Raw genomic sequence first — 27,898 nt, 5'->3', positions numbered from 1 at the left:
TGTAAATGCGATAAATGAGTTCGAGGTGGTATTATAAGAAGGAATGAAAGAACAAAGAGTACCGCGACTTCCGGCTGCTCCGCATGACCGACTCGGCTGTCATAAATCGTTTCGTGGACGGAACCAACTGCGGCTCGGCTTCGTCCGCCTTACGAATCTGACAAATGATCGCTTCACGAGAAGCCAATTAACACCTCGTACAACAGTCGGTGGCATGTGTTGGTGAAATAACTTTGATCTGAACATCGTGACGTATAGTATATAAACATAAATTTAGATTCTGGGCAGGCATCTAACAACTTTTCGTTTCTCAATTTTTTTTTGTATGCCCGAGTATCGTTTTACAACTACATTGATACATTTGATACATAAATCAATGTATAAAAAAGATGATAGAACTCGTTTTATTGTTCAGTAAAAAGTCGATAACAACGAGTTGACGAATTATAGAAAGAGAAGTTGGTGAACGTTGCTTGAAGGTATCGTCTATACTATGGCTAGTTCATACATTTTTTAAGCGTTCAGTTTCGCAACGATGAAGTAACGAGGCAAGGGTAGTATAAAACGCGAGGGTTAAAATTCCGAGAACGAAACGTTTAATCACACCGGCAATTAGCATGATTCATGATGGATTCCGTCTCCATTTCATGATATCTTTAATGAAACCGCTTAAATATCTTGTTCAATACAAAATTATTCAATTATTTACAAGCGAAGTAAAATATCTTCATTTGATATATATATATATATATATGTACATGCGAGTGTAATGAAGATATCAATATCCACTTCTTTCCTTCTCTCTCTCTCTCTCTCTCTCTCTCTCTCTCTCTCTCTCTCTCTCTCATTATCACATATTAAAAGATTACAAGAATTAATATAAAATTTCTTCGTAATCGGCATCATTAACCCGATCCTAAAAAAGCTACCCGTTCACGAAAACGCCCTCGAAGATAGTTGCGCGTTCCCTCTAGATGTTGCCATCTATTTGGCACATCCGTTGTCATGGTGGATTTCTTGCTGTCGAGGGGCAACCACTCGCTCGTGGCAAGATAAAAATATGGTCGGAAGGGTATTAGTCACTGTGCGATGGCCCGTGGGGTTCTAAGAGAGAGAGAGAGAGAGAGAGAGAGAGAGAGAGAGAGAGAGAGAGAGAGAGAGAGAGAGAGAGAAGTACAGAAAGAAAGAGGTAGAGAGATGAGTCTTTCACGCGTATTCCGTCACCCTGCAAACTGCACTAATACTCTTTCGTGATGCACGCGTGTGCGTACACGTTAACTAGATCGCCAGGAAGCGAAGCCGTTAAATCACGCGGGACTTGGACAAACCCGGAATGCAATGTGGTTGCGCGTACATTATGTATACGTATATACGGCACGGAATGTGTGCGTCGGATTGGCGCTGTATATATTCCGCCGCCTCATCGGGCGCGGACGTATCAATTAACTCGGGAACTCGACGGCCATCTCAACTAATTTCCATCCATTCTCGACATACCTACTCGATGTGCCATGAAATTATCGGTCGATAGCTACGAACCGCTAGCTACCGTGCCGCTCTTTCGTGAACTCTCGTATGAGGTCGACGGTTCGCTTTTGAATTATCATGATTCGAAGGCTTCTTTTTCTCTCGTTAAAATGTAAGCACGTAGGAATATTGATAAATTAAATTGCAATTCCTTTGGTTGAAATGACGTATATCTTATCGAGACGAAGTCATTATAATTGCGAAGCTCGATTGGTTAGCAGCAGGTACTTTTCATCCTATCGTTCTTTTTTTTTTTTTTTTTTTTTTTTACAACTATAACGTGTTAATGAAAAGCAAATGTCGACAAATGCAATATAAGCATTCCTCTCGCTCGTTCGGGACGTTTAATTACACGCAGTTGCCGGCTCTTAAATTCACCTCGATGTGATTAAAAGCAACCGGTATCATAATCGTGATACAGAAACGCGTCATATATATTGGCTGGGTGCGTCGATCTCGGATGAATAACGAATTGATATTGAAATTGGCAGCGATCGATAATTAGCTCCGACTGTTCGCTTCAATTAGGGTAAGCTTGCGTAACGAGGTGATTGCGGGAGCGATGTGATTCGTTAGCTGGCTCAGAGGAATATCACGGTGTCCCCGAGTCCCCTCGATGAGTGTCGCGTGAACTAACCGGATACTTTAATGACCTCTAACGACGAGCAATTAACTCGAATCGGACGGTAATGTTATCAGCCTTGCGTTACAGGATTGCCTCGGCCTGTTCTATTCCATGCGACGCGTCGCGATGCGATGCGATGGCTGACCAACGCTCGTTATGACAGCGTCAGAATGTTCGGTGTTGTTTGCCCATTAGACTCGACTGTTCGACAATGTCGAACACGAGAGCGCATTGATTGCTCGTGTCGGATGACGTTATTTGTCTGATTTTCCGAGATATCGTTACTTCATTCGCAAGAGATACAAGACTGGTTGAATAAATAGTTGAATTAATAGTTTTATACTTTGCAGGAAAGTATATATAAAATACAAAAAGTTTCGGAAGTGTAACATTAATGATTTAAGGATATTTTAATATCTTAACATAATTATATACACGCGCGCAAATTTATATCCTATAAATTCTTCCAATTTTTAAAATACATGATAATAAATCACATTTCTCTCTCTTGTCAGAGTACGTGTTGTTAGTAAAATCGGCGGTCTTTAAATTAAAAGGACTCTCTGTCCAAGTTCGGGTTGATTTTTCAGACATCAGCTTTCCGATCGTGCCGCGGCCTTTTCGAGTTCGCGGCACTTTGGTAACAGGACTCGCGTGCATCTCTTAATGCCAGCACGTGTGCGTCGCGCGCGTCTGGGACCGCCTTTGAAGTGCGTATTAGGTCTCACGCATGTGTGTCTCTTGGCTTTTCCAGCAAACTACATATAACTGTGTTAACCATATGTCCATAAACCATAGGTCTAACCATAGCCTCGTTAGTTCTCTCTCTCTCTCTCTCTCTGTAGTCTTCCCTTGACTTTACAAACGAATTCGGATTAGCGTATTAATCTGTTCATCCATTTAGCAGATTGATTACGCTCGCCTCTCATTCACGCTTAACAAATCTCACGAATAATATTGTGGTAAATCTAGATAAAGTACATTGTTTGATGTAATAATCAAAATAATTTCGAGATGTATACTATTGTAAAACTTTAAGAAAAATAATAAATATCACGAATTCTTATTATGAATCATGTATTAGCTGTAGTTAGAATTTTTTTTTTTACCACGCCGAAGATGCTTCTTACTTTTCTCTGCTAGTAGAAATTATAGTCTGCGGTGAGTTCGAGGAGACGGTTTTGCTTTTGAAATTTTAACCATGGTATCCCCGTCCAAAGTCGAGTCGTTAGAATCATGAGATTTGTTAACAGACTTAGTAGGAGCGAGAAACGACGAACCTTTCGGGTCCTTTGTCCATTTTTTTTTACTAAGCCTTGCCGACACCACGGTGTGAAATTTCAAAGAGTACCATTCAGTTTTCCGTCATCTCTCCACTTATAATACTTTGCTCTCCGTCATTCGCTAGTTTGTCTCACTCGATTGACTTTAGAGATTTATTATTGAATTTTTAAATACAGTGAAATCAAAGCAAAATTGTTTCACTTACCTACCGTTTTTCATATCCATAATCGTTATTTTTATATTAATTACATTTCTTATCGTAGTTCTAAAATTCCTTTTATATTATTAAAATACGTGCAAGGCGTATTCAATTTATTTCTGCCGGTTGTACTACATCTCTCTGCCATTTGTAATCCATTTATAGATCGTGATGAACGCGATCCACGCGAAACGGTGTTTGCGAGCAAAGTGTCGTTCCGCCGGCTTCATAAAATGCTCCCGCAGCTCCATTCGTTTCAATTGTATCGCGATGGGGTGCACCGCCGTGAAATTAATCGCACAGCGGTGTCTTTGTCTAGTGACGGTGTGCGACCTTTATTATCGCAACACGTTCGAAAGAACAGACGGATCTAATGACCCGAGCCTTGAGAACGGTCTCGCGGACGTGACACTCGCACGCGCCTAATTATTCACTCGCAAGCTGCTGGACAGACGAGTGTATATCTCCCGAAGAAAATCGTTCCCTTTAATTTATTGGTGCGCGTATACAGTACACATAAATCCGAATGTGAGAGAGAATTACGAAAAATTATATAATGATAAAACTATACATTGACACCGTCAATTGAATATTATTCTATTCATATCTCGAATCGTAATTTGTAAATAAATTATTAAAGTAAAATTAAATGAAAATTGACTTGAGAAATGTTTAAAATGGCATTATTCTCTTATTTATTTTGTACTTAAATTATTCGCAAATTTAAGGTCTTATTGACATTAAATTATTAATATTTTTATAAAGAATATGTTATTAGTATTAAAAATTATTAAATTACTTGTTAATTTAACATAAGTTATTATTACTACTATGGTTCTGCTCGTAACTGTGTTTCAAGAGCGAAAAAGATTTCGGCGCGCAGTTTACAGAATCAAATATCTATGATGACTTCACACAGAAATATTTAAGAATGTTTAATATCTATTTTTTTAATTCTAAAAGTTTAACAATAATTTTACAGATTGTTCTTACATATATTTGGAGACTTGTGACAAAATCCAAAGTCGATTCACTGAAGCAATATCTAAAAATTATAAAGATTTCAATTTACAATGATTTTATTTAGTATCTATTTTTAAATATAAGAAATTTAATAAAAATTTTATAGATTGTTATATTATTATAACTGAGTATTTATGTAAAGTTTAAGCAAAATTCTCTTATTATTAAAAGTTATTTAATATTTTTCACTTGAGTTTTATGTAAAATTATGATTTGAGGAAATAATATTAAGAATTAAATCAAATTTGATATATTATGGACTAAAAAATAATAATATTATAAATATTCGTGCAAAAGTTTATCTAGATTTATTTACTCATTTAAAAATTATTGACCTAAAACCGCAGGAAAATATAATCATTTTCCTACATAAAATCATTATAAGTCAAATTGGTTTTTTTATTGGCTTCACGCGGATTAATCATCGTCAAAATTTTTTGAATGATATTGGCTAATATTAGTTATTTTTGATTGATTATTTGATACTAATATATACTAATATATACTTTTAGCTGATATTGTATAGACAATATGTCCTTAAACTCTAAGATTTGTTTTGACTGAAAAAGAAAAGGATTTCTCTTATTTAATTGAATTAATTATTTTAGTATCGAAAGTTGATACTAGATGGAATTATTAGTTTAAAAATATAGATGTAATACTTTAAGGGAAATAAAAGATTATGGTAATAATATGAAACATAAATTATTTTTTTCAAATCTTTTTTAATTTATTTATAAAGTTTACAGCAACAATATGTGTTTGTTGTTATTTTTAATAAATGAATTATATCTGTAGAATTATAACTGTATAGTGATTCTGAGTACAGCATAGATTCAGCAGATGTACGTACGATCGTTGTCAGCTTCCGTGAAACAAATAATAGAATAAAAGATAAAGATAAAGCAGTTACGTAAGTGCGGAAAAGTTGAAACGAAATAGAATACCCACCGATCGCTATATTTCGAGCGAGGAAGAATGCTTCCTGCATTAGGAGCCATGGTCGTAAAGGCGCGATGATCTGTGGGTAGAGGGTGAGCAGTGGCTGGTACCGAGGGGGTTGCAAATTGAATAACAAACGTTCACCCTCCTTGGTTAAATCATCGAAAAAGCCATCCCCCGAGCTTGCACGCTTGCCGCGAGACGTTAACCGCACCCCCCGCGAATTGCTGCGGCGCAACCCCGACGCGACCCTCTCCGACTGCTTTGCATAACGATCTTATTTCGTAATCTCTGCCATATTGATCCAGTTTATGGCGCCGCGCTTGAAAATTGTTTATTGCGGTGTCTCCATCAGGACATGTCGAATCTAACCGCCTCGCAGCACCGCGATATTCGATGAAACACATAATTTTGTCTTTAAATGACAAGTTTAGCGTTTTTGTACTTGTAATTTTTTTTACGGCGCCTTTATATAGATACTTTATTTTAACAATACATCTTTAAGAGTGAAAGATCATTTTTTTCTATAATTGCTTCATTAATATGTTAACGGCAACATATCTATGTTTAAAAACATGCAATTGTTTCGTGACACGAATTATTGCATCTACTGTCATTGTTTGAAGAATATTGCGCATGTTGTAATCAATTATGACCGGTCAGAATGCTCGGGAGAATCAACTTTATAGAAGCTTAATGATCGCGTGACGCGGCTACTCCACTGTTTAGGCCCGAGAGAAGCGAGCCGAGTCATTCTCGCTAATAAGATTGAGGAGCTCGAAGCACACGTATCGGACGCATTTCCGTTGCGCTCGCGAGGCGATGCCAGAACGATGCCCGATGCCGCATAATCAGCGAATCTCTGAACGGAGCGAAGGTCGGAATAAAATCTTTGGAGCAGGAAAATAAAGTGGCACGACAAAGTGGGGGAAGCCTTATGTTATGACGGGACATTTCACGGTTGATAGGATCTGGGATTTAACGGCCCGTGCGATAATATCGTCCCAGGAGCTCGTGTTCCACTCGTGCTCCATCGTGTTCTCTGCTCAGTGTCGTTCTCTGTCGGCCTGTTGATACATTGGGGGTATTCCCTAGTGTCAGGTTACACGACTCTTCATCGCGAATATTTAGATCTATGTGTCAAAATTAAAAATCATTATTGGCGGACACGCGACGTTGTACTCAAAGCAATTGTGAATGAACTTACTTTCAATTCGTGTGTAGGAATCACATTTTAGCAGGCGAGGAAGATAAATTATTCCAGGTTGACTCGCGCGCACGGGTTGCACCTTAATAATCAGCGGCAGCAAGAGCGAAGGTTGAGCTAGGAGTTAGAAACTAGTGTGTGGACTGTCTTTTCATAGATTAACAACAAGGAAGTCGACAATTGGGCGGCGGGAACGAGCTTTGTGAATGGAGTGAAAGTCGAATAGAGTCTTCATTATTCACAAAAGCATTATTTATTTCCTTTTTCTCACTTTAAAATGAATTTATAATTTTTATAATAATACAGTAATAAAGAAGAGTTAATAGTAATAATTAATAATTAATAATTAATAATAATTAATAATAATTCATTGATAATAGTGCGATGCTACATCCAAAGGGTGGGCTGATATGGGTTATCGTTCAAGTCCAAGTTCCAAACGTAATCAACAAATTGTCTGGAAAAAATTTTAAATTCACTAAGGAAAATCACTTTCTCGTCAGACAATGTTCAAGGCCCTGTGTGGTATGAAATCGTTTGGAACCTGTCCGTGTCCATACTCCACAGTCGTTTCTCTTTAATTCGATCCGTCTCTTGCCTTCCGAAAATGAACGGAAGAGAAGAGTCGGGTAGGGCGCGAAGTATTTTGTCGGTGTATGGTACAACGCGACAGTGCTTTATATATATATTATATATATATATATATATATATATTTATATATTTATATATATATATTTATATTTATATATTTATATTTATATATTTATACGAGTTACTTTTTTTTTTACACATCATTACACCGCTTAATTAATATAATATCATTTCTCTTTCTCTCCCTCTCTTTTGCGCCCTATATATATATAAATATATATATATATATATATATATTATGTACAAATAAAAAATCCTGAAATATCCGCGTGCGTGCGTTACGAGGACCATCTCCGTATTTAGAACCAGGACGGGGAGCCAGATTCATGTGTATCTCCGTGTATGCTCTCGTGTCTACGTGTATGTATCATTCGTGCCTGCGTGTATGAGCGCGGCGGACGGACATGCGGTGGATTGTGACCGGTTGTTGGACGCGAGTGCGCTCGTAACCGCTTAGAGACTATGTACAGGCGCGGGGGACGAGGGTGAGGGAGTCTGCGCGGTCCCCGGCGTGCCAGGATTCTGTTGCACAGAGTAGGAGTTATTTTGTCGCGAGTGCTGCTGTTGGTGCGATGGGTGATGATGATGGTGATGGTGATGGTGATGATTCTGATGTTGCTGATGGTGGTGATGGGGAGTCGATGGATTGATGGTCGAGTGATTTTGCATAAGGTTCAGGTTGAGGGGGTAGGATAGGGGGGAGCCCAGGGCCGTTGCGGCAGAGGTACTGCAGGCACCGGCTCCGGGCCCCACCGGGCTCAGTGCATGCTCATCCCCGCGTGCGGATGGTGGGCCGCCGGGACGGAGGTTGCGTGATGATGAGGATGGTGCATTAGAGGCGGGAGATGCGGGTGGTGGGGATGGTGTGGGGTCAGAGGCGGCGGGGTCATCTGTATTGGAGTCATGGGGGTTGTCGGCTGATGGCCGAGAGTGGTGGTGGTGGTCTGAGGAGAGGTGGTGTTGCTGGTGTCCTGGCCCGCCACCACCGCTGCCGCTGCCGCCGCCGCCGCCGCCGCTACCGCCAGCTGCTGCTGCTGCTGCTGCTGCTGCTGCTGCTGCTGCTGTTGCTGCTGCTGCTGGGCCTGAGCCGGCTGCTGCGGCGGCTGCGGCTGCGGCACCGAGCTGGAAGTGGGACTCTGCTGACTCCCGTTGTCCTCGCTGTCGGAGCAGGACTCGGCCGACGAGCTCCCCGCTCCCCCCTTGCCCTTGCTGCCGCTGCTGCTGCTGCTGCTGCTGTGGGTCTTGACGTGCTTCGCGAGATGGTCGCTGCGCATGAACCGCTTGTTGCAGACCGGGCAGGCGAATCTCTTTTCGCCGGTGTGGGTTCGAAGGTGCCGCTGCAACTCATCCGAACGTGTGAACCGCTTGCCACAGAAAAGCCAGTTGCAAACAAACGGTCGCTCACCAGTGTGCCACCGTAAGTGGGCCTTCAGATGCGACGTTTTCCCGTAGACCTTGCCGCAACCCGGTATGTGGCAGCTATGGATGTTCTTCTTCCTGAGGTGCACGCCGGCGGGACCGAGTCTCTCGGCTTCTTGACAATTCGGACAATCGCAGGTGGCACGTCCGGTGTAACGTCTCTGCGAGCGCGGCGAGGGCGCTTGGCTGACACCGGCGCCCCCGACGCCGACACCGCCGCCGCTGCCCTGAGGGCTTCCGGCACCGGCGCCGGCGCCGGCTGTGGCGGCCGCATGGTGATGGAGCCCGAATCCGGGCGGCCCACCCGGTAGCATTGATTTGTACGTGTCTTGCAAGAGATTGTGACCGGCCGTCGTAGCTGTGGTTAGCAAATGATTACCGGCCAGCGCTAGGCTCGTCGAGTAGTCGGCCGAGTAATTGGCCATTTGCGCCGCGTGGACGCCGACGCCAACAGTACTGCTTACGTCTAGCCATCCGCCGGCGGTCGCGGCGCCATGTACATCCCACCAACCGTCACTCGTTTTAATTCCGCCGTGCGTCGCGCCTGGCATCGCATTGAACGGCCACGACTCGTACGGATGCCTTCCGTACACTGAGCCCAAAGTCGCGCCTTCGACTTTACCCAGAAGACTACTCTGATGATGATGTGGATCGCCGGCCGGTTGGGCGCTCGCCGTTCCGGGGAAATACAAGTCGCTACCATATTGCGGTGCGGTCGAAGCGCAAGACGTCACCGGCGCCCTGGCGTAACCACCGGTCGTGCTGCCGGCGCTGCTCGTCGCCGCCGGTCTCTGGCTCACTCCCGTCGTTGTGCACCCACCGCTACCGCCGCCTCCTCCACCTCCACTGCCACCTCCCCCGCCGCCGGTGTGTTGTGGCGAGCTGCCGCTGCTTTGTGGGCTCTTCTTCCAAGGGTGGAAACCTTTGCCTACCGCTGCGTCCGCCAATGGCGGCGGGCTTTTACTGCTTAGTTTGTTGCATTGCGCCGCCAGCATGGCCAAAGGCGTGCCTCGTAATCCTGGATGATCCTGTAACATCATCATAAAATCTATTCTTATTCTTTGATCTATATTTTGCTGCGAAAGAAAAGATTTATTGCTTGTCAATATCTTTTGGCATTTTTTATCTTTGAGCATATATTGTCGTACGACGCGATGTATAATTCAATTTCAACCGTATATTACGTTGCCTTTACATTTACTTTATGATTTATGTTTATAAAGAATTATAAATACGAAAAATTTTTTTTATTAAGGACATCTAACAAATGTTTACGGACATGCACGACCTCGATTTACAATGTGCTAACTGAACAACGCTCGCGCACACATTACCAGTTCTTTTCAGAATTTTTAACATCGGAAGCGCTCGTTATGAAGCAATTTCGTCATACGATTACGCAAATCGGTAATAACAACTCTGAAGCGAATTACGTATCACGCGTATCGATTCATGGGACTATCAAGATACTTTTTCGTGCTAGCGCGGTTCGTAATATCGAAATCTGGCGGTCGATGGACGCCCATAATCACCCCGCCGCGTCTAAATCGATCTAAAAAGAAGCCCCGGTTCGGGCTCAGGTCCTCCAAGGAGAGAGAAAGAGGAAAGTCTTCCCCTAAGGGCGTATAATGACACTAAATTGCCGTTCCTATCCTAGAAGAGATCCAAGATTAGTCGCTGAAAGTAATGAGACCCGGATAGACCAATCGCTCTACCTAGACCGCTTTCATGCAAATTGTTCTCGAATCAAGCACAAGGTCGATGTACGATTTCCATGATACCATATTAAGCGACCCAAAATAACGTGGGAAACGTGTTACGATCTTGGAAACAATAAATACGTAGAACATCAGGATCAAATCGGTTAAGATATCACGTAAATAATACGACCAGCAACGAGATAAGAATTATAATTTGTAATAGAAACGTGATGAGAACTCTTGATGCAAATTGAGTAAATTCAATAACGACATAATTTGTGTGTGAATCTCTTAGCAGATTTCAATAAGCCTTCCAATTCTGAGAAACTTGCGGAGCAATCATGCTCTTTCGCGCACACGCGGCGCGAGGAATTAGAGGGAGCACAATTTGTGTGCGAGCTAAAAATTAGAGCGAACGGCAGAAGCCGACTGAAACTTTAGATAACGAACTTCATCAAAAGCAACTCCATGCAAATCGCTCGCGGGGTTAGCGCGGGGGTGAAAGGACAAGGAGAATGTCGGCTGCTACCGAAAGGCCGGAGGCTGAAGAGGAGAGGTCCCGAAGCAGATTTGGACGTGGAGAGGTAAAAGTGAGAGGGTCCGCGGAAGCGGCAGGAAATTAAGGTCTGGAGGGCCGCGCGGCCATTAGCAGCCGGCGCCATGGAGGCGACACGCCCCCACGTGGATTCAACCTTGCGCCAGCAACACCGGCGAAAGACAACGAACGCGCGCACCCTTCTCAGGATGAAAACGACGTGAGAGAGAGAGAGAGAGAGAGAGAACGAGAGGTGAAAAAGCGGGGGAGGGGGGGGGGAAGAGAGAGGAAAAACGGAGGAGTCGCAACCGCACTGCGCTCGATCTATCCTCCGAAGAGAGCCAGAGTTCTGCTTGGTTGCCCCGATCATTCATCAACGCGTACAATAAATGTCCCGCTCATATTTCTTCGCGGTAACATGACACATTGTTGTATATGGTCGTTATTTAGGATATGCTCGTGTACGAGCACCGTTTCAAGGCTTTCCGAGTGATTTACAGTGTCGTTATTTTTAACGCAAAAGTAATAATAAAATAATCAAGTGTTAGAGTATGGATAAGTAAAAAAAATTTATATCTCGAGGACGTTACAAATCGAACGAAATACCTATAGTTGTTTACGTTTGAACGATGAAACGTCGGAAAGTATCGAGAGTTATTATTCCGAGAAATCTCCAAATGCAGGGTGATTGCTCCCCGTTACAATGCTCTCGACGAATGGGAGCGCTCGTTGACGCGGAGAGTACGTCGTAGAGGGTGACGACTGGCACGAGAGAATCGCGGAGGGTTGAAAGGACGAAATCGTCTCTCCCGCTTTTACGTCGAGAGGGAGGCGGAAGGTTTAACACGGCGGAGATCGCAACGGGGTTGAGTGTCTCTCCGCCGGTGTACGAGCCACGCCCTCTTCAAGCTCGATGAGTGCAGGTTGTAGGCAGGCCACGTATCGATCCGCCGGGACAATATGACAGTGGCCTGCGGAGACAACGACGTCCCTCGATCAGCTCCCTCCTCACACAGTCTCCACCGCTATATCCTACGCGTGGATACACGCCCTCCATGGCGCGTCGCGCGCGTTAACCATCTCACAATCACGATTCGCAGCTATTTTGTCATCTTTTGTTTGCCGCTTCTTGAAGATATCTTCATAGTGAAATAAGTTTTGAGTTATCAACCTCAAGTTCGAAATAATTGCAAGAGATTCGACCAAGTAAGTAGGTCAGCGGAAGTGTGATGATCGTGTAGGTAGGTGAAAAAGTGTGTAGTAGAAAATTGACGGAACGTAAAGAGTGCCGAACTACTCGACATCGGCGAGGCCCAGGTCCCTCGTACCCTCCTGTCGGCACGGTTAAAAGGGAGCCGACGTGAAATGGGCACCGGTAGGATCCTTTGTTTTAGCCGCGTGACGTCACGCCCCTCGTAGCCATCTAGGACTAATAATGCCTGAAGCTACGCCGCGCATAAATTAAAACGAAGAATCCTCGCTTGTCTCGCCTCGTCCCGTCTGCGTCGGCTCGAATCTTTTTCCGAGAACTCATTCGCGTCGAGGCGTCGCACGATTGCTTTCCGACTGACCAGGCCTCGAACGTGCCAGGAAGTATCGACCATACGAGATCGTTAATGAGATCGGTCACTCGACACCCAATGCAACGCGGCGCCGGATGGCGGAAAATAAAGCGGAAACGCCGGCGATCGTTCGAGTACGAGCCACGTGACAGCTGAATGCGAGGGAGGTAAAAGACCCGACAGCGAGGGTGCGAAGCAACAAACCGTGGGGTGTCTACCGGTCGAGCTTCGTGGCGAACCGCATCCGACGTCCGTGTCAAACTTTTATTCCCCTTTCAGCCTGAGGAGAACCCTCGTTCGCACATCAGGCGAGACATGCGTCGACGATCAGTACTTTATGCATACACGCTAACGAAATCCTAAACATCGAGAATTCTACAGTAAAGATACAAATAATTCTCCCTTTTAAATATAGGACAAAAGAATTTTTCTTTTCTAAAGGCAAGAAGACATTTCTTTTGTTTACAAATTTTAATTTGTACCTTTTCAACTAAAACACAAACCCTTTGGGAAACGAATTAGAAATTTATTTCTGCTATCAAGTCGTTGTCATCGAATTAGTCGGACAGAGACAATTAAACGAACAAACGAAGCCGCGGAAAAAGGATTGCTTCGTGCTCCATAATGGAGCGCCGCGCAAAATTAGTCGGCGCTCTTTTCTGCTTTCGGTGTAAAAAGTGTCGGTCGTTCTCGAGAGCCATTGACCGCGATCTCCAAGCACCTGCCGAGCCGGCATGGTCGAGTTTCTGATTGGATCCACCTGCATTGAGCATCCACCAGCCAGTAGTATTGACTAACTACATCATCAAAGCCTTTGCGTATTTTAATTTCTGATTTTGTATGTCTAACTGAATCACACTGATCGTTATCCCTATATCATATACACAGGTTTTTTTTTATCCCTTTGCCATCTTTATACGGACCGTCCAAAACGATTTAATTACAACACTATCTTATTTCATTGTGAAAGTAAATATTAATATATGCTAATGTTGGAAAGATTATTTCTTCTAAGTCGATATCTAATAAAACATAATAACTATATATTTAAGAGTAATCGTTTATATTTTGAAATATATTATGATTTCAAGATATTTAGATTTCAGGAAAAAACCTGAATTACTTCTAAAAATGTAATCCATTTCATATTTGTCACATAATATACAGTTATAACATTTCGTGCTACGAAAGAACCTGGCAAAAATTATTCACAAAGTACGTATAACATCGTAGATAAGTAATGTAACTGTTATTACCATGCAAATTATAACGTGTTACAGATACGGTGTATACCATCGAATTATAATTTAAAATGGTATTATTACTTCTGCCTCGAACGATCTCGTTGGCATTCTCTTTACAACCTCGATACGCTTACGCGGACACGCAAAACATTCCGCGGAGGAAAGAAACATACTTAGATCGAGCGGTCGAATTGTTGAGCGCGATTTCCATAGCGCACTAATTACCCGTCCAGGTACAACACGGGCGAAATGTAGCGGGCGGCACGGAATGCACGTTAAACGTGGCCAGGTCTTCGTCGGGTCGAGCACGTTGGGTAAGTACGTCAACGAAGGGTTACGCGAGCCTTCCCTTGGCGAGGAGAGCGATGCCAGCGATAATGCGAATGCGGGTTACTTCGAATGCTAATTATTTGTTTATCAGCCTCCGCATGCAACCACGCCGGCCAGTGTGGCACGCAGCCAGTGTCCCGATAAGAAGCGGTGCCCCTTGAAGCTGTTGCGCGCTAAGGTTATATACGCTCGACTTCGGCCTCGCAGATAATTGCGGCGATTATAAAAACGTTCGCTTTGCCTCGCTCGTCTTTCTCGTTATCGGGCTAGCTGTCGACTTCGATATACTCGTTTCCTACGTCGTTTCCTACGTCGTTTCGTGGCTTCCTGCCTCCCTCTCTCTTTCTCTCTCTCTTTTTCTCAATACTTTGTCCTTTATTCTTCGCGGTTATCTTGAAGTGTAAATTAAGACTTGATACGCATGATTGGGTTCAAAGTACTACTAAATATATATTTATACAATGACCGACGACATAAAAGTATTAAGAACACAAAGTTTAACTAATAGTAGAAATTTCTAATTTGCAGTAATGTTGCGTGACTGCGTAAAACTGCACGTTATGATGATAGCTCGTGAACAGAAAAAAAAAAAAGAAATAAAAACTTTTTTCCGTTGGTTACAAGACGTGTTATCTGAGCAACCTCATTGCATTTATAAAGTTAATTGTTTGATAGTACTATCCACGTAACGTCTATATAGGTCATGCAATATTGTGCAAATTCTGCGCAAGATGAACAGAAATGAATTCAACGCGGATATTATCTCTCGCGAGAGATGAATTTTCAAATTATGCAGTTCGTACAACGTTCAAGTGTACTCTCTCGTAATATTTTCTCGCGGTTCTTTTTTTCCCTGCCCCTAGTTGTGAAAATAATCTTTTCACGTTGGCGACTGCCACCTCGTTTTCCTTCCTCATTTCTCTGGCTTCGCGAACAGGACGGACCCTGCGATCGACCGGTAGCGATGAAACGAAATTGTATATTCGCACGCAACACGACTGCCATTTATATACGCGGGAGAGAAGCTAGCCGCGAGGTCGTCGGTCCTTCTTTCGACAAAATGGCGCTGTTTTTCTTGCTCGTCGGTATCTCTCTTTTAATCTCACGCGCGACACTGACCGCGTCCCCAACAAATGGATTTTTAACTCGTTCCATCTAAGCGATCCGAGGTCCACCCAACGACGGACATCGTGTCAGTGGCGATCAACTTGCCGTAGACGAGCGATATATAACATATCGCGTCTAGCATCAACGACTGCGATCATTAACGAGGTATTATGATTATAATAAATAGGCTCGAATGCTCGAGGGATTCAAACAAATTCCACTAATTCTGCTTGTAAAATAGAATTCTAATCGATCTGCAAATGGAAAAAGTAGAGGCTCTTAAGAGACTGCATACCACAACAAAAAATAGAAAAGACAATACAGAATAGGGAACAGTTCAATAATATCAACACGTAAAACGTAATGCGTTAACAAAGAATAGCGTTGTTCCTCAGAGCTGTTTCTCTATTCTGCATTAAAGCATTTTATTTTATATGTTAATGAACTGTCTATAAATTCTTCTTACCTACTTTATTCACTGTTCCCTATTTCTCCTATTCCTTTTATTTTACACAGTCCCTAAAAATTCCGGTCACAAGACAAATATGATGACTCTGTATTACAAAGTATCTTTGTAAGATATACTTTGTAAAATATACGTGGTTCATCATATGTACTTTGCAATACATAGCCATTATCACTATTTATCTCATGAAAAAACCAGTATGCGGCTTTTTTTAAAAATCTCTAGAAAAATGTTTCACGGCAGTGTTTCGATAGATTCGCGCTACATCTTAACTGTCACGTAATTGTCACCTTAATCGCACGGTGCAAGATGCGTTTATTAATTCTGGAAATCAAATGAAAGCGAATTAAGTAATATCTGATCTGCCTGTCGTATCATTCGCTCATAAATAATTATTAGCAAATTAAATTACGCGCGATAAATTTTTCAGAATATTAGGAAACGCAGAGCGCGGGAGAGAAGAAAAAGAGGAGATTTTCTGCAAAGGACGGGATTAATAATCTTATTCATGAGTGACCGCAGGCCGGCGCCGAACAGCGCCGCACTATGACGGAACCTCCGTTAGTTCCCACCGGAGCTGAGCTACCTGTTATCCTCTGCCTGCTAAATTATGTTTTTTAATTAAATCCATCGTAAAGGAGCGGCTCGCCTGTATACCTTGCTCGCCGCCCTTCTCAGCCCGGTCATCTCCTATTCCCTTCTCACACGCCGCGTTACGAAAGAGCCGATTGTATGTCCGAGAGTGTCTACGTCGGGTAACCGTGGCTCGAGGCCAAAACAGGGAGCTATCCAAATTTATTCGGCTATCCTCTAGCCCAAGAAGCATCTCCTACTTCGCCTCCTTTTTGCTCCTCCTTCCGACCATATCGAGTATTTTTTTTTTTTTTTACCACGAACCCTCGACAAATTTCAAATCGCCCTTGGATCAAATGATTTCCGGGTAAAAATGTAAATCGGATTCAATGTTTAGGAGATATCTCTCTATTTGATTTTTATTTCGCGATAAATTTTATCTTCGTCAATCATTCATTAATCTCTTCACATAAATAAGACCGATCATCAATCATTGTGTTCACGTAAGCAAAGTACAACTAGCAAACTTTCAGTCGGAGATTAAAGAGAGCACCAAGCTGTTCGCTAGGCAAACAGTGAAAAAAAAGCGTATGGAAATAAGGACAGAGGAGAAGGACTACCAATTCATTAGCTCTCATAAATCCGTCGCCCCCGCTGGCGTTGAATATTAAGCGGACATTACGTGGTCCGGTTATAACTCGCAACCAGTTAACACCGATATCATTCTCCCGACCTTCCACACTCCGATGCACGGTTATTCCAATGCATTTCCGAATAAGAATCTTCGAGTACGAGAAGTCTTGTCGCAAGATCGACGGCCAAATGCTCGGTAACGCCGTTTCAATCGGTTCCGACAAAACCGCTTCGTATTTCAAACTTACGCCTTAATTAGGCTAATGAGGAGAGGGAGGGGAGAGGAGGGGGGGGGGGGCGTAAATCTCGGAGAAGCACGTTGCTTGCACGCGTGCGTACGCAGTTGAGAATGCACTTCCAGAATGCCCTTGTCGAAGGACGACGGAAGCGGCTGCACATTTGCATAGAGTAATTTAGTGCTACATAAAATTCCGCAGCCAATTAGCGCCGGAGAGTCCGATCTATCGCCTGACTAGCCATTTCATCGCGTTTGCTCGCCGCGGAACGCTTCTAATTTGGGACCCCCTTAAGAGTGGAGACATTCTCGCCCTATTAAAAACTCGCGCTTCTTCACGCAAGTTTTATCGAATTTTATACGAATTTTACTGTCAGGTCTGCGAATGGTCTGCTCGTATTGCTTTTACGTCTCGGACTAATATTCGGGCCCACCCATACTAATTATTATTCGCGGAAAAATACTTATTATTTGAATAAAAATCGCAGTTCGATATGTTTATCTGAAATTGTCATCTAATTAAAATAACAGACTGAAAATGTCATATACGAATATGATATACACAAAACATTAAAAATACATTATACTGTTACATTTATAGTATCAAATTTAACTTAATGTAAATCGTCACTGCTTCTACTTAATCATATTGTTATTTTATATTAAAATTATGGTTATATTGGGTCATCTAAAAAGTATCCGCGGTACTTTGTCACTAGATATATGACCATCAACACACATTTAGTGACAAAAAACCGCGGATACTTTTTAGATGACCCAATATTTGACACTATACAATGCCAATTGACGATATAGTGTCAAATTTAATTATCATTTTAGTAAAAAATGATATATTTTTGTAGCAGCAGTGGCTACTCACATTAGATTAAATTTGATACTATAGATTTAACAATATAACAGAGTGTACTTTTTATCTGTCTTATTAACACTAAAAATTTCTTTCTTGGAAAAGAACCAAGCGAATAAATTAGTATGAAAATGAAAAAAGTTATGAAAAATCAATTTTTCATCAGTATAAAAGATGTAATTATTGTAAAGTCAAAAAATTTCAGAATTTTCTTTTTTCTACAAAAAATATAATATTAATTTAAAAAATAGAAACACTCAATGATTGTTTCTTATGCACGACATTCTATTTTTAGTGTTAAAGATCTTTCGTTATTACCTGATGCTGCTTACAATACATCCGAATATAATATATTTTCTCACATACACACACAGAGAAAAAGTTTGGCTATTTGCGTTTAAATAGTTAAACTTCATTTATTATTTAATATTTCCTACAATCTATAATAAGATATTGTCGCGAAACACAGGCAAGTACATCACTTGGCCCTCATTGATTCGTCCCACGAAATCAGAGGCTATTCGTAATCCTATATCTCGATAAAACTCACCGAAGCTTCGCACGGAAGCGGATTAAGCATGGAAAACGCAAAACGTTATATGTCGGAAGCCATGCATTAGCATATAGACGGAGTTGCCTTCTGGCGATGGTGTTGGGTAGGTAGCCACGAGGGGCTCTTATTTATTAACGATGTATTCTTCAGCGCTACGTCGTATTTGCTCACTTTGTTCTCGTTAACCCTTTCCACCTTCTTCGGTCGTGAGGTCCGCGTGAAACTACTCAACTAAATAAAACCAATTTGACTGAGCGATAGGGTAGGAGCGTATGCGGTAGCCGTCAAAGAATGACTAAGCTGGACAGGTTGATTAACTCACTGATGCACTATTCAATTTTGATCTGGTATCTGAAAATTTCTATATAATAAGATGCGATGCAATGACGAAGCTCTTTAACAAAATTATTCAAGTAATTGAAATAAGAAGAGAACAGGAATTTATAACTCTTAAAAGCAGCATTCATAACCACAAGAAATAGAAATTTACGTAATTATTAATAATTTTTTTCTAATTATATACAGAGAGATGAGAGAGAGAGAGAGAGAGAGAGAGATGAGACAGAGGGAAAGATTTATATACCACTGAAATGAGCAAAATATTATTTTACGTCGTCCGCTTATTCTCCCTCGTACAATTTATGCTTTCCTAAATGTTCATTCAGTTATTTATATGTGTTACAAATTGCATTAGCTGTGTCTGATCAATCGCATCGTAAAGGGCGTATTATAATTTCAAAAATACTGACCACGGATTCTCGCCCAATATTCTGAAAGGATACTCGGTGTTTTGGATGTTTAATAAATTTCTCTATCTAAGCGTTTCCATTCTCGAGGACGTTCACAGCTGTTTATAACCCGCGGGAACTTGTAAGCGACAATAATTTCCGAATAGTACGTTGGACTCGGCCCTCCATATTATGACGCGTGAAAGGCGCTTTATCAGTCGTTTCAGGTAGACCAGCCATGGTCCGTCTCTCGATCGTTTCGCCCTCCTAGACGTGTCTACCGAAAAACCTCCCCGTCCTCGTATATTCCGAGTTTTATAGCCGCAGCTACACGGTGGTCCCGGTCGGCGGCTTTCTTTCAATTACGAAAGTTCCACGTAGAATCGACGTGTAAATAGCGTCGACGTTGGATTGCTTGGCAGAATCATAGGTCGATAAATTAGGCCTGTATTAGCATTTAAACGATGGAGCGGTCCATCGGCGATCTCGATGGCTCTCGATTACTCCAAGAATCGCGAAACGAGACGACTGTGCCATCTCCCGCCATTGCCATATCATCGACAAAAGATCCCGTCCAATGGGCCGACCTCGTCCTTCGTTTCATTGAGAAAGGAAAAATAAGAACAAGAACTGTCATCATTTTGCTTTCAATCATCAAATTGCTTTCTCTGTAAAATGTTTGTGTTATATATAGACAATTTGTTCAGAAATAACTTTCGCTTGATAAGATAGTTAGACATTTTCAATTATTGCGCATTTACAACGAGGGAATGTGGTACTTTGCATATTTTATTAAGCGATAAAGTATTTATAACTTTAACAGTAATACATAACAGGAACATGTTGAAACGTCAACAGTAATAACCTTCTAGTATAATAACGAATAGACGAAGGCCAAGCGTGTATTTATTAATATTTGATAGCTATCGTGTCCATGAGAACACGCTGAAGTAATTACGGGATTACTTGCTCTCTCACATTCACGCTACGTGAACTGAATTTCGATGACAAACTTTAAATAATTCATAGAAAAACGTGTACGAAGTTGTCGAGATCATGTTTGTACTCGCGCAAACGTTCAGAGCACACGGATAAAGCACACGTTGTGAAAGATGATTGTGTGATTCTTGTCGCTTTTATTTCTACGACGTACATACGATTATCTTTCTTGCAACTTAGCAAATGGTTCATGAGACAGATAAGATCGAACAGAAAAAGCCGGTATTTATAGTTTATTCTTATATTTGAGATTGTTTTAATTATGATCTAAGATATCATAAATCAATTAGAAAGCTCTATTAGCATCTTAAAACATTATCTAAGAGGATGCTGGAGTAACCAAATTATCAACATTACAGTCGTATAAAAAATTCTCCGAATTGAATAACGCAATCAAAAATCCTTTTACTACTAAACTAACTTTTTTCCGATTTTAGTATAAAGTCCACTGCGTCACTTCCTAATTTTGCATCTATTTTAATTCTAGAAGGACTTCAATCAATTCGGAGATTTTTATATGACTGTAATGTCGATAATTCGGTCACTCCATTGCAGCATCCCCTTAAGATCTTAAAATAAAAATGAATTAACCGTGATTTCTTATGATTTCTTAAGATGATCTCAAATACAGTCTGTTCAATAAGAAAGTGTCTGCCATAATCAAAAAACTATAAACATTTAGACAGTTTTTTATTTTTTTTTTTGAAGTACACATTATTAGCTATTGCGCAATTACCTACCCTAGTATTTTGTCCAATCACCTCCATTACTGATTATTGCATGACACCTTTTTTCCATACTTTCGACGAGGTTATCTGCATATTTCTTTGGCAAAGATCGCCATATCTTCTTAATTTGAAATGACAGCTGCTCCACCGTGTACACTGGGTTTCCTTTGAGTTTCATCTTCATGTACGACCACACATTTTCAATGGGATTAGCATCTGGGGACATTGCCGGCCATTCCATTCACTAAAAACACTGCCTCGTATCGCTTCAAGAATTTGGCACTCATTGTAAAAATAATAAATTCGCTGACGTAAACTACACAATGTGCTGGTAGGATATATTGCGCAAAAGAGCATGAAATAAAGGTTCAAACGAGTTCAGGAAGATATCGCTACGGTCGCTCTTTGTAGAATAATGAGCATCACGTTCTTATTGAACAGACTGTATAAGATTCGACTATGAATACCAAGCCAAAGAGTACCGACGCTCCCCTGAAGATGATTGACCACACACGCCGCTCCTGTATCATCTGCTCTCAAGTGATATTATTTATCCGAGGCATTTCCAAAACGAACACCGATACGAAGATAGCGCTGTTTAGAGGACGACATCGTAATATAGTCGCAGGAACGTTTTATGAGACGCTAAAGAGTCGGCTAAACGTACGGCGCTTGAACGAAACGAACTAAGATGCGGCGCGCGAGCTGATAAATTTACGCCAGGCGGCTCGCCTGTGATCGCTTAAGCGGTCCTTTTACGATGGAAGGTTACATTTGGTTACATTGAAGCGCGGAATAAATGTCCGTTCGATACGCGGCCGCCTCTTGCGCAGAAATCACGAGCGGAATAATCTCGTGGAACGGGAGCATGCTGGCTGCCATCGTTGTATCGCGAGGCTCGCGCGGGCCTGCACCTGCAAATATTTACGTTCACTTAAAAAGTCATAAAGACCCGACGCTTCGGTAAATCTACGCGGCGCGCTCTTCAGGGTGATAACGAGTGCCGCGAATGATGGCATGGTCGCTGGCCTTGAGAACGATTCGCTCCGACTCTGAAATCGAGCTGCGATGACAGGTCGCCGTTCCCGCAGAGATCTCGCGACAAGCACACGCACACGCGCGCACACACACACACACACACACAGGCAGATTTTACGAGGATGGACGTATTTGCGCGCAATTTTTGATAGAACGACTTAAAAGATATCCTCACGCGATAATGTCATTTTAATGTTAATATATATGTCTCAATATAACTTTATTACGCAGAATTCGTTTTCTTTATATCTTTTCTTACGGTCCAATGAATTTAAATCGATAATGCAAGAAGTTTCAGGATGCTTGAACAAGTAGCATTTCGCGGACGTGATAGGATCGATCGGTGGATTAGCGAATGTCAGGGTTCGGTGCACCTGCATCGTTGTAATCATCGTTCCCCGATGCGAGAGAGATTGGCGTCTAATCGCGGCCACCGACGTGGCATTTGGACCACGATGGATACGACAAGATCGTTGGCGAACTAACGTGCGACCGGTCGGCGTGGCGATCCTCCCCGCATGCACTTTAATCGTCAGCTTATCGTGGTCGTTCGGTAGGATAAACAAAAGCGCCGCGTCGAGCCGACGAGGTAATTTAGAGGCGGACGACCCCCCCCCCCTCTCTTTCTCTCTCTCTCTCTCTCTCTCTCTCTCTCTCTCTGTCTCTCTCTCACTCGACGGATCCTCGTGTCTACGAGCCGAGTAATATAGCGACCGCCTTGCCTTCGCCGAATAGGGCGACGTGTTACCGACGGCGTTATGGCAACAAACTGGCACTAAATCACCTTTGGCAGACCACGTGAATCCGTTCATCTCGGCTCGGCCGGACGCAGCTGCCGCTAAAGTAAAACAGTTAAAGATCCAATCTCTCGAGGAGAGCCGCGGCTCTTTCTCTCCCTCGTCTCGGCGCTATAATATTCCGAGCAAAAAAGACGCACGCGCGCGGTCTTCCGAGATCGGTCTCGCAAATAGTTCGAGAACTTGTAAAACTTCACGCAACGATTCGCACGAGCTGTGTATGACAGAAGATCACATTCCGTTTTCACAAGGTTTCACATGGTTTCGATGTCGGTCATCTCATAGATGTAATAGGTATTTTTATACACTGGCGTTCCTTGATTTTATAATCCCTAGATTCCTTTAAAAAGAATTGAACATCAGCAACTCTTTTCGACTCGATACTTGAAATTGATTATTGATTGATTCAATTTTAGTTCTAGGGTAAATCTCCTAAGAATTATTTAAATACAAGCAACAGTAGAAGTACAAAAAATGAAAAAAAAACTTAAAAAAAGTAGAAGATATAACACATTACAATTAAAATAAAAAGCTACGAATAGAAAGGAGTAATGAAGTAACGAAAAAATAACAAAAATAAAATATTTCAAATAAAATGAAGAGCTATAGATAATAATGAAAATGATAAAAATAATAATTTTAATATCACAGGGCAGCAATTTTTGCGTTAATAAAACTGCTTTTCTTTTTTTTAGATATTTTAAAGTTTAATAAATGTCTCCTTTTCGTTCATGATTTTGAAAAAATATTAGATTTTGTAACTCATAATTTTTTTTTTTTTTTCTAAAGAATGTATAGGTAAAATCTAAGAGGTTTTTTTGAACTTTCCAAATCTCTTAGATACACCTATAAAGCTACCTCACTCTTTGTAAACTAGTGACAAAATTTCATAGGAATATACAATCTATTCTTATTAGGTACATTTATACATCATCTCGCGAGTTTTTTTAGGTGGCTAGGTTCGATCTTTTAACTGTGACAAATCAGTCTATGGAAGAATAAAAAAAAACATAAAATATTAATAATGAGTAATAAATATCAAATTCCGAGAAATACTACTTATGAAGTATGCGAAGTTTCTATATAGTTGTCATGTTTAAGTAGGTGACTATAGACGTACTTAACACGCTGCGAACGTAACTGACGGGACTATAAATCTACCCGGTTGCGAAACAGGTGGCTCTATTCTCGAAGAAAGTGCGCTTTATACACACCTGGTAGTGAACGTCAGCCAGTTAATTCTGGCGTTAAACACATAAAACGAATTATTTGTCGTAATAATAGAATTTCCAGCATTTGTATTATTGATTCATTATATATAAATGACCATGTGTTACATCGTTATTAGTGGTAACATAATGTTGATACGAAGATCCATTCGTAATAGGCTTGCCAGTAACGTGTAATGTCGAGCCGATAATGTCAGAGGGTTAATGTAAAGATCATCGGAATAGATCGAGACGCGATCCTCCACATTGCCTAGTTGTGTGTATTTGATTTGTTGGACGAAAGAGCACAGCTGAACGTCAGAAGGCATCGGAAGGTGTTTAAAGCCGAAAATAAATGCGCGATCTATGAACATTATGTTGAAACAAAAGCGCTTCTACGTAAAAATTTAAATAATATATCGAAAAGCGTCGTGTTATAGACAGTAATTTAAAAGGGCCGTAACATCGTGAGTTAAAGCGCAGGCGGAATTAAGCGGTCCTCTTCTTCAGCGTCTGCCAACGAGACGCTTTACGATCGGTACACGCATGTAATACCTATAATCGTTGCACATGTTGTAACCCGTTGCTTGAGAGAAACCTGTGCTTTCTATCTCGTTAGCGCTTGGTATAGGATGTTCATTTTAAAACATCGGCACAACTTTAAAATCTTCAATTTTCGTGCTGTTAAAAAATGTCCAGGTGTCGTTGAAACGTTATATTCCGTGTCGCCCAATATGATTGCGATCGTGAATCACAAAAACCCATAACACGTTGATTCATAAAGGAAATGGAAAAGTGGAAAAAATGTACACAGAAGTGAAAAAAAATAATGAAGACAAGTATGAAAATGGTAAAAGGTAAAACTGGTACGTGCATTTAGAGAAAGTTCGTTGCTCGTGTGCGTAATTGACATGACGTGAAAAATACCTTTAATGGCGTCGGTCGACGAAGCGATAAAGTTTACCGACACGCACGTCACTATGTTATTAAAGTCAACTGAACACCATTAAAAATATTTCTCACGTTGTCTATTACGAGAGATCGTAATTTTAGATATTTTCTTATTTTATATACGGTTGTTATTGAACATGTAGTATTATAATTAATATTTTCCGCTTAATAGAGCAGTACATTGGTGACGTTTGTTTTTAAATGATGGTACAGCCTATATGATTAAATATGTAGCTATTTATATTATCGAAAGTTCGGGGTATTTTATAACCTTTAGGTAAAACTACTGCAGTTCTTTATAGAGAGATAACTAGCTTATTAAAAATATCCATTTTTTATTTCTGAATGTACATTTGGAATAATTTATGATTGACACAATATAAAATTTTATAGTATTAATAAATAAAGTTGATTACATTTTTTCAAAATTTACACGACGTTCTAAAGTTTCTTTTAACTCTCTCAAGCTAATGTTTAAATTGCAACAAAGTCACACTGAATCTATAAGATCCATTTAATTTATATTGAAAGGCACTAATTGAGAACCAAAATGATATAAAAAAGAATAAACTATAAAGTATATTTTAATGGGAATAATCTAAATTCGCAGATGAAAAAATTAAATTGTTTGACATTTTTGTACTAAGAAAAATGTTAGGTTGAAATTGAACGATCCAGAAAATTTTGCATAGAATTCTAGTAGATTTAATCACAAATTCTGATTCATCCATTTTCAATCAAAATTCTAATTGGTCCACCGTCAACTCCAGAGAGTTAAATGATATATATGAATACGGAAATGTAAATAGTATAATAAGTATTTCAATCAATCAATTAAAGAACCATCGAATAATATTGAATGTGCACATCTATGAATTAGTAAAAAATATTAAAATATTGAAATCGAAGCAAAGTTACTATTGTATTATTAATATAATTTACGTAGTATTTGTAGGTCGACATTCGCGAAAATGAACGTTGTACGTACACAGATATCAGTACTAGTAGATCGACCGGATCTCGAACAAAATGGTTCGCGTGTCTTCCGCGCCAACTTCGCAAAATTTATTGCCCCATCGTGCTTCCGCACGATAGATCCGCGATACGCTCGTTCGTTTTATCTCGCAGCAAATCACGCGTTCTGAAATTATGCAAATCATTTTTCTCAACGTTATATCTTGGATTTCTCGACGACTCTATAAGCGAAGCGTTTCAACCGTAAAACCCAAGAACCATCAATCCCAAGAGCGAGTATCAAATGTTGATTTGCTGTCAGTCAGTATTTTCATTAGAAAACAAGATTTACTATCAGTAAGTTAATTTGAAGAGATGACACGCGTCCGATTTTCGGTGCTGCCGATTGTAAAATTCGCCCGGGGATATGAGGTCATGAAACGAGGATCATGGTTAATATGATTCGCGAATACGGGACCAGGAACGCGTGGAATCGGTTTATCAGATCGTCTCTATTGAATCGCTCCATTAGGAGCGCATCTAATCGCAAGCCGACGACCCTCGCAACGATGGGCCACCCTCGTTTTCGAGGACTATGCTCCACTGGGGCGCCCTGCAACAGACTGTGACATATTAGGCTACCCCCTACCGCCCTCGCAAAAGGGGCATCATCCCCGGCTATATAAGGACCTCGTAAAGAGGGTGACCCTCTGTGACCGGATTTATTGTTTCATGATTTGTTGGATCGAACGAGTGAACGGGCCGTGGGAGCGAGATCTGACGCGGTTGGTTCTCTGAATAACCTGTGCATCGACAAGCCACATAAATATATTATCCTCGTCGCGCGGAAAGATTGGCGAAGCGATCGCCAAAGACGGTTGCCGAGGAGCGGTAATGTTTATGAGCACGCGAGTAGATGCTTACCGTCTTTTAGCGATTTTATCGCTGCGACGGAAGTTTGAATAATCGTCGACTGTTGGATGAGTTACACTATTCTGACTGTATGATATACAGGATACGTCCAAAGCATACTAGTAGACTAGTAAATCAAATCACTCATCGGAAATATTTGCAATCTTAGATTATCTGGTAATCTTGTTAAATGGATTTCGGATATAATAGAATTAACATATATATTAAGTACTTCATAATAATATCAAGTATTAGTATCCAATATTGAAAAATCCTTAATGCACGTACGTCCCGTTAAGGATCGTTAATAAAAGAAAAAGGAAAGATGAAATGTTAAAAGAAAAGATGCTGCTGCACAGAGATGATTATTTTAATGCTTGATGATAGAGAGCTTCGTAAATAAGCAGCTAAACATGGAAAGCCATGTGAATCCCCCTACATAAAAAATTCATAAATGAGTGAACGAGAGAATGTTCCCTCGATTCTCGAGGACGCGCTCATAAATCGTGACGGCAGTGCGTCGTCCTTCCGCGAGAGAGGGACTTGATTTTCCTAATTCACTGGCGGATGTCGCGCCGGAATAGAACATGGCGAGAGCGCCATCCGATCCGTAAATCTAACGGTATCGGCTCCGACGACGGGGATCGTTACGCAATGCGCGGAGAGGATAATTCGTCACCTCGGGGTACGTAGAACGCGATAGAGATACCGAAATGCAAATTATCCAGCCTGCGAGAACGCGACCGAGTGAACGAACAAGCTGGACTGGCGGAAAATCGGAGAACGTTCCGTTGACCGGTCTTCGTTCGCCAGTCCGGTTTCTTCTGGCCATTTCTGCGCCATTTCTGCGAGATTTTTTTCCTTATTACACAAACTACGTAAGATCTCTGATATGATCT

At 41.3% G+C, this 27,898-nt stretch overlaps 1 protein-coding gene and 1 long non-coding RNA gene across 3 annotated transcripts in view; both read right to left on the bottom strand.

Annotated features, from left to right (window-relative positions):
• Positions 1-5,363: 5,363 nt before the first annotated feature.
• LOC105151567 (uncharacterized) lies at positions 5,364-5,949 on the bottom strand. The gene is made up of 2 exons (XR_846837.2): positions 5,610-5,949; positions 5,364-5,523 (listed from the first exon to the last, which is right to left on the bottom strand). It is a non-coding gene; the product is annotated as an uncharacterized LOC105151567 (long non-coding RNA).
• Positions 5,950-7,041: 1,092 nt separating this feature from the next.
• The window catches only part of Sp1 (transcription factor Sp8), a 91,125-nt gene continuing 70,268 nt past the window's right edge, over positions 7,042-27,898 (bottom strand). For both annotated transcript variants that reach the window (XM_011065351.2, XM_011065348.2), the window contains exons 2-3: positions 8,865-9,906; positions 7,042-8,796 (exon numbers count right to left, since the gene is read on the bottom strand). In XM_011065351.2, coding sequence (XP_011063653.2) covers positions 7,913-8,796; positions 8,865-9,873 — 1,893 coding nt within the window. In that variant the 5' untranslated portion in view covers positions 9,874-9,906 and the 3' untranslated portion in view covers positions 7,042-7,912. The remainder of the gene's footprint in view (positions 8,797-8,864; positions 9,907-27,898) is intronic.

This window comes from Acromyrmex echinatior, chromosome 15 (assembly GCF_024713525.1).
Source record: "Acromyrmex echinatior isolate Ae372 chromosome 15, ASM2471352v2, whole genome shotgun sequence".
Lineage (NCBI taxonomy): Eukaryota > Metazoa > Arthropoda > Insecta > Hymenoptera > Formicidae > Acromyrmex > Acromyrmex echinatior.
The sequence above is the reverse complement of the archived record's forward strand: the minus strand, read 5'-3'. Positions and strand labels throughout refer to the sequence as shown.